General features: G+C 36.5%; 1 protein-coding gene across 1 annotated transcript; it reads right to left on the bottom strand.

The window, feature by feature from the left end:
* Positions 1–1,090: 1,090 nt before the first annotated feature.
* Positions 1,091–11,705, bottom strand: srp72 (signal recognition particle 72). The gene is made up of 19 exons (XM_037780220.1): positions 11,540–11,705; positions 9,927–10,047; positions 9,461–9,581; positions 8,960–9,103; positions 8,403–8,514; positions 8,288–8,319; positions 7,636–7,760; positions 7,240–7,297; positions 7,015–7,146; positions 6,787–6,915; positions 6,521–6,593; positions 6,208–6,272; positions 6,006–6,101; positions 5,504–5,607; positions 4,911–4,988; positions 4,195–4,332; positions 3,993–4,033; positions 2,985–3,144; positions 1,091–2,263 (listed from the first exon to the last, which is right to left on the bottom strand). The coding sequence occupies exons 1-19, from the start codon at positions 11,640–11,642 to the stop codon at positions 2,083–2,085; spliced, it is 2,013 nt and encodes a 670-aa protein (XP_037636148.1). The 5' UTR covers positions 11,643–11,705; the 3' UTR covers positions 1,091–2,082.
* Positions 11,706–12,256: the final 551 nt, after the last annotated feature.

Genomic DNA, 12,256 nt, shown 5'->3' with positions numbered 1-12,256 from the left:
ATATATATATATTTATTTATTAACAGCTATCAACTTGTTGTTTTAAACGTTCTGAGCAATGAAATACAACAAATCTTCTTTAGCGTCTTTTCCACATTACTAAATTAAGCTCATGAACACAACAAAGTCAGAAGAACGACTTCCCAACTCAAGAAATGGGAACATCCGAGGAGCAGGTGAATGCACCATAACCATCAGGTGTGGTTTACCAGGATATTAAACTTGTATGCAGCATTGAGTCCCCTTAACATACATGGAGTAAATTGAATATATCTGTATTGGTTGGGGTTAACTTAATAAAAATGATTATAATCCCCAAAGTTGACTACATAACCTCCTGCACAACTCCTAAAAAATACAATAAATGGAGGTAAAAAAGAGATGAAGATAATGAGAAACACGTTTTTTCCTTTCTCATCACTTTTCTTGTCCATATTGAGAGCCACTGAATTAGAGTAACCTTACAACATACAGAACACTTGACTTGTATGCAGACATTTTATTTCTAATAGGTCATTGGTTCTTTATATACAGCTGTGAGTCCTTGTCCCTAACTGTTATTTCTATTTCTGTGAAAGTAGGACTAAATCAAGAGAAATGCATAAAACCGGAGTCAAATTCCTTTTATGTATGTACTTCGCAAATAAATCTGATTCTGATTATTAAATACTGGGAGATGTATTTTGTTCTATAACTTGTGATTTGAAAATCAAATAAGAATTGCACATAGATTAACATAAACATTGCCAGGACTTGCTTTGTTAGTATATTTATGTACAGGACGGTTTCCTAACATCAGCTAGTCAGCGCTTTACTCGAGTTGCTCTATGAGAATTTTGTAACAAAATTATATTTACCTGCTTTTATTCTGAAAGGCAGATTCATATTCTATTCTTTCTCAATAAATTACAATTTATATCAATCTACTGTGTGACCCCCAGGGGGCTCCTACTGCCAAAAAAACCCCTCTCTTTTTACCTAAAGAAGCAGATGAAATTCAATTCCATCAAAAATAAATCAACTAATGCAAATGCAGTTCAAGGGTAGTAGCCATCTAGTTAAATGTTATAGGAAGCACAAGGGTCATGTGTCATTGTTAAGGGTTTTATTAAGACTTAACAAAAAGGGACACCTGTTTGGTCCTAAAACATGCTTTGGACAGACTTAAATTCAAGAATTTAAATTCTTTTGCTTGAATTTAGACCAACTCAGGGATTCAAAATAAATATTCTTTAACGTTGCATCTTTGCAGCTGATTGAAAGTAAAGGGACAATTTAAGGAAACATGAAGCAAACAGCCAGAGTATGAGATCCTAATACTCAGACCCAAGAGATATTAAGGACAATTCTCCCAAAATTGGACTTAAAGTTAGTATGCAAAAGCAGTTTATTTTCTACGGTCTTAACCATTTGAATTGATCTGTGGATTTTAAGTTATTAATTAACAATATTAAGAAAAAATGCTATAATATACAGCAATGACACTGAATTAAATGAAAATGTTAAATCTGATGATGTGAATAGGGACATGATTTTAATGATTCAATTGAAACTTCATTGAATAGTGGTTGGATGGATCAACCAAACAATCTATTATCACATTTTATTAAAGACATTTACAGATGTTTCTGTATGCAGTGTCTCTGTGAAAACCTCACACATTACAAGGGGGACGAATGTGAGTCATTTTGATAAAAAACAAAAACAAAAAAAAGCAAAAAAAGCATCAGATAACAGTTTTCTGACCTTTAATGAAAAACTAGGTGGCAACATCTGCAGTTTAATCCATTTTACTGTGACCTTAGAAGGTCATGAGTTAAAAAGAAAAAACAGAAACACTGCTGAAATCTGCTTTTGCAGAGCAACAAAAAGTTAATTTCAGTTGAATTGTCCTTTAAATACTCTCCCTCTTCTGTACTTTTAACAACAGAGGGGAACTTTTGGTTTCACATATTTAAATGAATATCCAGAACAAAAGTAAATTTAACTTGAAACGTAAAAAAGAGAAAAGCTTATGATTTCTTGGTGAGACATCACCGTATCTCATGGCCCCTCTCTGCCTCATGTGTTGCTTCCCTCCGACTACCAGCCTCCTTTGCCTCCCTTCTTCTTCTTCTGTGGTACCTTCTTGCGCGTGGCCCCCGAGGCTGCAGGTTTCTGCTGTCGTGGGGGGACTACGTTGCTGGCGGGGGCTGTAGATGAACCAGATGCAGACCCTGGTCTGGGGGAGGTAGGGGGGCTGCTGGCTGTCTTACTGGCATCCCTGAAACAGAATATGAGCCAGGATCGTGTCACAGATTGGGCCTCATGCAAGAATTTAAGAGAACTCATCACATTCACCAATTTTCTCATATTTAAAATTTTCTCTTCGTTACGAACACAATTTGCAAGTGATCCAGACCTGTCGTAGGTGTCTTGTGTAATTAGTCTACTGTTATCCAAACCTAATTTCATTACAAATAATGTACAAAACATGTGATCAACTTATCAAATATGATGAATTGTTATATATTAAAAGGTCCACATCCCTATGAGAGGCCCTGAAGTCCCCCCCCAAAATGTTTTTTTTATTATCTTGTAGCACACGATAATAACTTATTATCTTGTATATAAGAAACAAATATTTCGGGACCTTGAAGTTTCCATAATTAAACACTGAAAGGGGTCATTTTGTATATTGAGTACTTTTACTTTTGTACTTTAAGTACATTTTTCTGGTAATACTCTAGTACTTTTACTCAAGTAGAATTTTGAACACTGAGAATATTTTTTATTTTGGCCTAAATAACACACAAGCTGTTTCTTTTGCACAGCAGCTGGACGTCTCCACTGAGGATTTGTTGGCAGGGAATCAAACAGGACAATCTCTGGTGCTTTTCCTCCATTAGTGCAGTTGATTACTGGGTTTCAATTACAGGAAATTGCACCCAGACAACTCCATTTGCAGGTGATGTGCATATGCATGTGATTCTTTCTTTACTCACAGCTCGGCCGAAGCTCCTGCCGTCGCTCCCTGTGTGCCTTTTCCTATCTGCTCCTTCTTCTTCCCCTTCTTCTTGCCTCTGTAGTAGGTACGCTCCCTCATGGGCATCCACCTCTCAATGTCAGGGGTCGCTTTGGGGTCGCAGTTCTTGGGAAGTTTGCCTAAACATAAACATCAGGAAGAATCACTGAAAGGTTGCACTCAGCTCAGTGTTCTGTGAGTAAATAAATGAGACGGATCTGTGGTCAAAAACCATCTGCATAATATATCATTTTGAAAGTATCTTGTGTAAGAGGAATGACACACCCTTCATTTGCAGCAGAAATGCACAAAGAAATGTATACATAAATAAATAGATAAATAAATAGGGTGGAAATGCCAATGGGAAAATAATGCATGAATAAATAAATACATAATTTAATAAATAAATAGATTTAAAATAAATAATAAGAAATGCAAAATAAATAAATAAATTTAAAAGTTAATAGAAATGAATCCAAAATAAATAAATAAATACATTTAAAAGATAATAAATCAACTGTAAAATAAATATATATAAATATATAAAAGGGAAACTAAATAGAAGAGAAGATAAATAAGGGAATTATTTCAAAGGTAAATAAAGAAGCAAATCAAAACAGAAATATCAATTTATGTCACATTTGATCAATGAATTAATGCCTATTATATTCTACATTTATTCCAAATATTTTTTTGGTACATTTAATGGCATATTGAGTCATTTATTTAATTATTTATTTATTTTTGACTTTTGGCAGGTTCCATCCTCCTTACCATAGAGGTCAGTAGTGTTCACAGATTATACTTTACCCATCTTAAAAGTGTACACATGATATAACTCAATGAACTATTGTATAAGAGGACATAAAGACCTTTTGAATAGTAATGATTTGTTTTACTTTAATCCTAATATTTCCTGAGAGCAAGTGACCTTTTAATTATTTTGGAAATAATCTGTCGCACAAACAATATTTGATTAATGGCTTACCTCTCTTTTTCTTCTTCTTCTTTTTGATCTCGCCTGGTTGGCTGTAAAGAAAACGCAAAAGTTTTAGCATTGAGGAGGTGAAAATGAAACTAAGCTCATCCTTCTCACTCTGCTCAATACAACAAAAACAAAAATAAATCTAAATTTAGTAAATGTTATGAACATCATGAAGCCGATGTTGAAGAGAGTAATGAGGGTTTACCTTTGTTCTTTGGAAGGTTTTTCTACTGTGACCTTAGCAGCCTTTTTCCTGACGTAGGTGGCCCCGTGGGAGTTCTCCAGCTCGTCCACGTCCACATTGAGCGCCATTGTGTCTGCAGAGGGCAGGTGCTTGCTGAGGCTGGAGAGAAATGCTAAGGACATAGCTATAAATGTACATTTTCATTTGCACCATCATAAGGTCATCTAAAAGAGTCCTAAACTAAGGGTTTTTGCATTTTTATTCTTAGAAAGGTAATGTTATACAAGAGTTTGTAGTGTATATACAGTAAAATGAAAATATCATGATAATCTCAGGTTGGATGATAAATGATGGAGCTCCAATGCTATGTTCGATGCAATTAACATCATACTAGTCAATAGCATCGATGGTGTGGTCTTCTAGGGCTGCAACTAACAATTTTCACAACTAATTAATCATTTTGTCTATAAAATGTCAAAAATGCCTTTTTAAATTTTCATAAAAACTGAGGAGGCGTCTTCATATTCCTCATTTTATCTGATCATTAATCCAAAACAACAAAGATATTCCTATATCACAGAAAAAAACTCACATTTGAGAAACTTGTTTGGTGTTTTTCGCTTGAAAAATGTCTGAAACAACTAAAAGAGTACTAAAACAGTTGCCAACTACTAAAAACTTATTGTTTCAGCTTTAGTGTCTTCCATTTCAATAATTTCAGTAGGTGAAAAGGATACGATTTGGCTTTATCCGTGTCCACCAAAGAATACGCCGAGATGAGTTGTGCCAGTGTGTGGATGTCGTTGGTGTTTTGCCTGTTTAAAGAAGAAATAAACAAATTAAGCTTCATTGTTGTAAAAGAAGGAATTCAAACAAATGCTGCAATAAAAATGACCATCACCTGACAAACATAAACTAACACAAAAAATAGAAATGTTAAAGTGATAGTTTGGATGTTCTGAAGTGGGGTTGTATGAGGTACTTATCCATAGTCAGAAAACACCAGAACTATTCCTTTAAATCTCGCACACACTCACAGATGTGCTGCATAAATATGTAAATGAATAAATGCTTCGCCTTCACATTGAGTTTCTCATTTTATAATTTGTATTTTCTGCTCTATAAGCACATTGTAACGATGTTTATCAACCTTTTTGAGAACTCAATAAACATATGAGCTACTTGAAATCATGCCGACGAGATTGATAAAACAAAAAGCAGAATCAACATCTGTGAAATAACCTCTAAGGAGCACATTATGTGTTTCCCCCCCTTCCCAAATACTCGACACATGTTGAACCTCAGAGTGTTTTGCAGGGCTGTAACTCACTTCCACAGCTGCTCCAGATCACTAATGGCCTCTTTTTTCCGTCCGTACTTCAGTTTGAAATTGGCAGCTTCTCGTACAAGTGCCAAGTGTGCAGCGGATCCGGTCTGTGGAGGAGGAAGAACAGGCTGCTGATTACACACAGTGGAAACACATTCAGATATCACAAAAGAGTTCATGTGTTGGCTTGTCTTGTCAGATGAAAGTATTACCCACAGCCTTAACTACTTTAAATTTGACTCCATCTATGTTTAGACTTTATTCTCTGAAGCCCTCAATGCTGCAATGTTTCCTGAACTGCCGTTCCTGCAGATGACTCATCAATCAAATACAGTGGATTTGTTTTGTTCCATGAATGTTGAATTGTTTATATTTTGAGTTTCTGTAGGTGGCCATCGTCGCCAAAGTTTGCTACCCAGTTCACAGGAAGACTCACTAGAGTCACAAAAGAATCACTATTGTCTTATATCAACTTGCAACAGAGTGAGAGATGTCGGACACAAACCTGTTCAGACTGGTAGTGCTCAATGGCTTGTTTGAAAATCTCAATAGCGCTGTCAATGTCTTCTTCGTGGGAGTACATCGTTACCAGAGCTGAAATCTGAGGAGAGATTGACACAGTTAAGATGAACACTGTGAGAGTTGACTGAAGCTAAATCAAAGAGTTTACGCAGTAACTAAATGGTCACAAATCCAAACAGCCTTACCATCCCCGATTTGTGCTTGAACTCTTCAATGGACCTTAGAACATCACAAGCTTTTGTTACGTGACCTGAGGACCCCAAAAAAAAAAAAAAAAACAGAGGATTATAACACAAATGCAGCCACTATTTAGGCACTCCAATGATTTAGAAACTGAATAAACTACCCACTTAACCAATAAAACATGCTTTCATTTGACAAAGATATGCATGTATTTATTATAGGAAGCCAAAACATTTTTAACTGATATCAAGTCCTAAGAGAGCAAGGTATTTCTAAATGCATCAAACCGTCATCAATATAAAAACATGCCAGTACCTTGTATTAAATAGAGTTGTGCCATTGTCAGTTTAATGCCAGATGCACTCTCTGGATGTTGGTCTGAGAATTGCTGTAAAACAAAAGAATAGTCAGTAAGAATGATCTTAAGAAAATACAAATCACTGAATGCATACAAAACTGAACTAAACCATTTCATAGAATCCTGTTTAACATACTAAATAAGCTTCATTATTGCAGTAACTAAAAAGGGGGAACAAAGAATAATCAGACTGAATACATCCAGCAGTGTTGGTCATTTCTACCTGGAGCAGCTCTATGGCCCGACTGTGCTGCTTCTCTCTGCACAGCTGAGCGACCTGGATGAGAACCGGCCGCGGGTGACCCGGATTCTGAGACTGAAGACTGGATGACAGTTTCCTGCACTGGTCAGCCTGTTGATGGCAAACAGCAAAGAATGCATCATGCATCAGTAATTAAATCTAAAATTCTGTTCATCCTCTTCATCTGACTCACAGCAGCTTGTTAGCTACCTGGTTAGTGTACATGGCCAGGAGGGCTTTGTTGAAGTCGATGGCCTGCAGCTGCTTCGTCGCCAGCTTGTATTCGACACCTTCAGCGTTCGTCAGTTTCACCTTTTTCTTTGAGTCGAACACGTTTTGGTCCTAAGAAAACAGAAACAGAGCTTTAATTAAAACACTGCTGCTGTTGCTTTTATGTTGAAATATTTAACTTGGTAAGATTTGTCACACACTCACCTTGTTTATCGTAATGATATTGTTGGCGGTCACAGCAAGCAGCCCAACATCTGATGGCCTGCAAATTAAGAGCACATTATGGAATATCTATCTGACATCTGTTGACACATAAAAAGTACAAGTTGTGTGTGGACTTTAGAAATGCCTTTTAAACTGTTTCTGGCACAAATGTAGCATGAATTGCCATCACAGCTAGGGGTGTCGTGATATACCGGTATTGACAATAACCGTGATATAAAAAAAAATGTATCTAGCGCCTCTTAAATTGTATTTATACAGTTATGGTTACAGGCTCTCTCTCCACCTTCATACACTAGTATTTTGAGTGTAATTCATTTATCATGTCTTATTTACATTCCCATCATCTGCTTTAAATGCAATGAATGCTGCACTCACTTGAGCTTGATGACCTGGTTGTAGAGCTGCAGGGCCTCGTCTGTCCGACCTTGTAACTGCATGATGAACGCCATCTGAGAATGGATGACGGCCAGCTCTGACTCGATGTCCTCCTCAGTCACATCCTGAAAGTGACAATGACAGTGATTATCCTGAGGGAATTAAGACAAGCATGGGCAGTGTTGTACATTTCTTAAAAATAAAAACACCATAATAATTCCTACTTGATCAATTTGTAGTTTCTGGTAATATCAATATTTTATTGCCATCCATCCTCTACCTTGGTAACATCTCAACTCAAACAAATATCAATTTCAAAATACCAATCTTATTTTTTGTCCAGACTATTTCTGGGAATTAAAAATGTTGGCTGCTGCCTTCTGTTCAGTAAGATTTAACAAGACAACTTCACTCTCCAGATAAAAAAATATTACTGAAAATAAGATTTCATAATTGTTTGTGCTTTTTCATTATCAAGTCCTAAATTCTATGAGGGTTCACTCTCTTTTCATTTTCCACTTAATGATCTTTCAAGGTAAAAAAACACAAATCTAAAGTTTCACAAAGTGCATCACATCATCGTCTCTGAAGCACCTTCTACCGTCTTATGGAAAGATGCTTAAATGTTTTAGAAAAACAAAGCAACACTCACAGAATCATCTGCCAACGAGGCTCTGCAAAGCTCTGTGAAAGAAAAATAATCAGTTAATGTCAAATTAAAAAAGGATAAACACTTGACCGAGAAGGCAGAACAGAGAAGGACTGACCTTCTGCTTGTTGTAGTTTATTGTTGGCCTCTGTTAGCTGTCCCTGGCCAATCAGAGCGCAGGCAGCATTGTAGCACAGCTCATACGTGGACTCGGGAAGACCTAAATCCTCCTGCAGAAGACATTATAACACCTCATCTTAATAACCGAAAAAATAAAATAAACGCACAGTCATTTGCTTGGCGACACGTCCAGTCTGACTCCAGTTCCAGTAACCTTGAGCTGAGCATGGTCAGACTGTCTGAGCTCTTCCTCTCTGGTATTCATACTAAAAGGTAGACACCGATAGGACGTTTTACAAACTATCGTTAACGGCACAACTGGGCTCAGATAGTGGCTGAGCTATCGGCTTTTTTTCTGCTCCAAAACTATCGTTATTATATCGGCCTATTAATACTGGTAAAAAACATTTGAAGAAGTATCTTTATATGAGCTCCTGAGTCGTTTTACTTTATTTTGTTATAATCAGCATTCAAGTGAAAGAAACTGTTCCAGAGTTAACTCAAAACATAGACTGTCAAAAAGCCCAAAAATACATTTTGTAGAGGAGTGCTTACCAACGGAGCTTCCTCCCACTGACTCATAGAAGCCACCACAGCAGCGAGGTTGGTCTTCCTTTCCTCCTCGTACTCATCCTGGGAGTTCCTGATCAGATCTGTGTAGACGGACTTGCAGTCGTCGTAGCGCTCCAGTCTGTACAACTAGACAATGAAAAGAGAGAGCAGGAGTCTTTAAATCAAACACCACAAGCTTCAGTGAATAAAAATGTTTCTCTTTGAGAGTAGAGAGATATAAAAGATATTCAAAAATAAAAATTACAAGGTTAGATTAGTAGATACTTCATATCAATATTCAGCAGCTTTGAGCCACAAATACACATCAGTTTAAGAGCTCATATCAGTCAGATCTTGTGGACAAATTGTGTGCTTTTGCAAGATACACCACATCAACAAGAGGGTGGGCAGGAACACAGTTTTCTTTCCCCTTAAAAGTCTCAAAAGTAAACAGTCTACAAATCAAAAGCATCCAGCAATAACATAATTTCTAAACAGCCGTACCACTTGACCGTAGAGCTCTTTCAACTTGTCTGTTTGTTCAGGAGCAGCCTCGATGGTCTTCAGGGCGCTTTCCACTCTGTTCAGCCGGTACTCGCAGTACGCCTTCTCAAACACAACATCACTGAGAGAGAAGAGAAAAAAAACATTATTTCAACAGAGAAATAGAGAAAATCGCAAGACATGCAAGCAAGTAGGTGTAAAGAATCAAGCATGGCAAAGCATTTACTTATTTATTACATCTTTATTGTTTACTTACTTACTTATTCTTGTTATGAATATATATATATATATATATATATATATATATATATATATATATATATATATATATATATATATATATATATACACACACATACTGTATATATGCATCCTGTATATATCATATTATATAGTATAGAATGCACATTTTACTAATCAACACATGTAAGAGTTATAAACAAGGAAATATAAATCATTTGTTTACCTGCTGAGCAGTTTTGAATGTGTGTTCATGACATTCAGCGCCTCTTTGAAGCTCCCAATCTGGACAAGGCAAACTATTTTACAGTGATGGGCCGTCACATCATCCCTGTTTTCATGCAGAACTGCGACAGAAGAGGACACAAACACACAGCCGAAATATTCATTAATAATGCAGATTAAAGAAAAATATATAGTATTGACTCAAAACAAGATTATTAAAAGAGGAATCAACAGCGAATACAAGTTTTAACGGTTTCGTGAATGAAGGCTGGTTTAGCTCCCCAACATGATAAGTTAGCTGTAAGGCTAGACCAGGGGTCAGCAACCTTTACTATCAAAAGAGCCATATAGTATAGAGTATATATAAGTCTAATGCAGTGAGGGCCAAAGTGCAAACGTACTACAGAGTTTTAGGGGTCACATTGAGGGGAAAAAACATCCGAGATTTACAGAATAAAGTCATAATATTAGGAGAATAAAAATCGCAATATAAGGAGAATAAAGTCATAACTTTACGAGAAAAAACGTCGTATTATTACGAGAATAAAGTCATACTTTACAAGTAAAAAAGGAAATAACTCGTAAAAATTACTACTTTATAATATTGACTTTATTCTCATAATACTACGACTTTTTTCTCTTAAATTTATGACTTTATTCTTATAATATTACAACTTTTTTTTACATAAACTTGTGACTTTATTCTCGTAATATTATGACTTTATTCTCATAAAATTACAAGTTTTTTCTCTTAAATTTATGACTTTATTCTTATAATATTGCAACTTTTTTTTACATCAACTTGTGACTTTATTCTCGTAATATTATGACTTTATTCTCATAAAATTACAACTCTTTTTCTCATGAACTTTTGACTTTTTTCTCTTAAATTTTGACTTTATTCTAATAATATTACAACTTTTTTTTCTCATAAACTTGTGACTTTTTTCTCTTAAATTTTGATTTTATTCTAATAAAATTACAACTCTTTTTCTCATAAACTTGTGACTTTTTTCTCTTAAATTTTGATTTTATTCTAATAAAATTACAACTTTTTTCTCATGAACTTTTGACTTTTTTCTCGTTACATCATGACTTTATTCTCGAAGTCTCAGATTTATTTATTTTTTTCCTCAATGTGCCCCTAATACCCCGTCATACCCTCGTACTATAGACCTACAACAAAGATAAATAAAAATGAAAATGTAAACAATAAAACAGTTATTCATTTTTTAATAAGTCCACAGGGAGCCACTCGCGAGGAGCTGGAGAGACGCAGGTTGCTTAGAGACCCCTGCTATAGGGACACGTCACTCATCAGGAGAGGACGGCGCATTTCTGGAGCAAAATATCACTTTATTACTTAACATAAAACCTACATTTGTAGCTAAAACACTTGAGTATACAATTAGTAAAAAGCATTTGGTATATGAAGCTAACTCAGTGTTTTACAGACCTGACAAGTAGATGTCTAACATGTGTTAGCCTAGCCACATGCTAACAGCTGGCCCCTAGCTTTAGCTTAGCTTAGTGAAGACATGGAGCCGTTTGTCTACCGTGCAACCGCAGCTCCGGTTCCGTTTGAGAGTAACGACGACAGATGTGGATACCTACTTTTAGTCAGAGCTTTCAGGGCTCTTGTAAAGTCTCCATTCTGTCCACAGCGGTTCACTTCAGTCCACAGAGAAGCCACCGAGACTCCTCCACCGCTCGCCATCTTGGCTGAATGGGCTCACAAGTAGTGATGTGTCGGTCGCGAACGAGTCGGTTCAAAGAGCCGACTCTTTTAAGTGAACGATAAGAGCCGGCTCCTGTCCGAGAGACGTTTTTTTTTTCTTCTTTTAATTAATTAGAATAGAATAGAAAGCTTTATTGTCCACAGGCTCCGTGCTTTCCACGCTCCCCATTCATTGTCTATGTAAGCAGCTGCACAATGCTTTCTGGTAGCGTGGCGACGCGATTCGAAAAACGGAGCGTCACAATGCCCGCTCCTCATTTGCATAAAGTTGAGGTCTAGTCTACTTTATGCAAATCACAGGTGTCCGACGCAACTCGGTGCGTCTCGAAACTCCCAAGAATCTTTTAAAATAAACGTTCTCGATCCAAAATAAAGACAGATTCAGCAACTGCATGGATTATTTCTCGCCTAAAATGTTCTCAGAAACACATTTCGGTGAACTATTTTTGTGAAATAAGAGAAGAACGTTTCCAAATGAACCGCCATACTGTTTCCGGTTTGAAAGCTGGGAGCAGCAGCCAACCCAGGGAAAGCGTTCATCCAATCAGGTGGGGACAGCCTTGTGTCTAGGACAGCCCACCAAGCGTCCAATG

Source organism: Sebastes umbrosus, chromosome 9 (genome assembly GCF_015220745.1).
Source record: "Sebastes umbrosus isolate fSebUmb1 chromosome 9, fSebUmb1.pri, whole genome shotgun sequence".
NCBI classification, from domain to species: domain Eukaryota; kingdom Metazoa; phylum Chordata; class Actinopteri; order Perciformes; family Sebastidae; genus Sebastes; species Sebastes umbrosus.
Note: the sequence above shows the minus strand (reverse complement) of the source record. Positions and strands in the feature narration are given on the sequence as shown.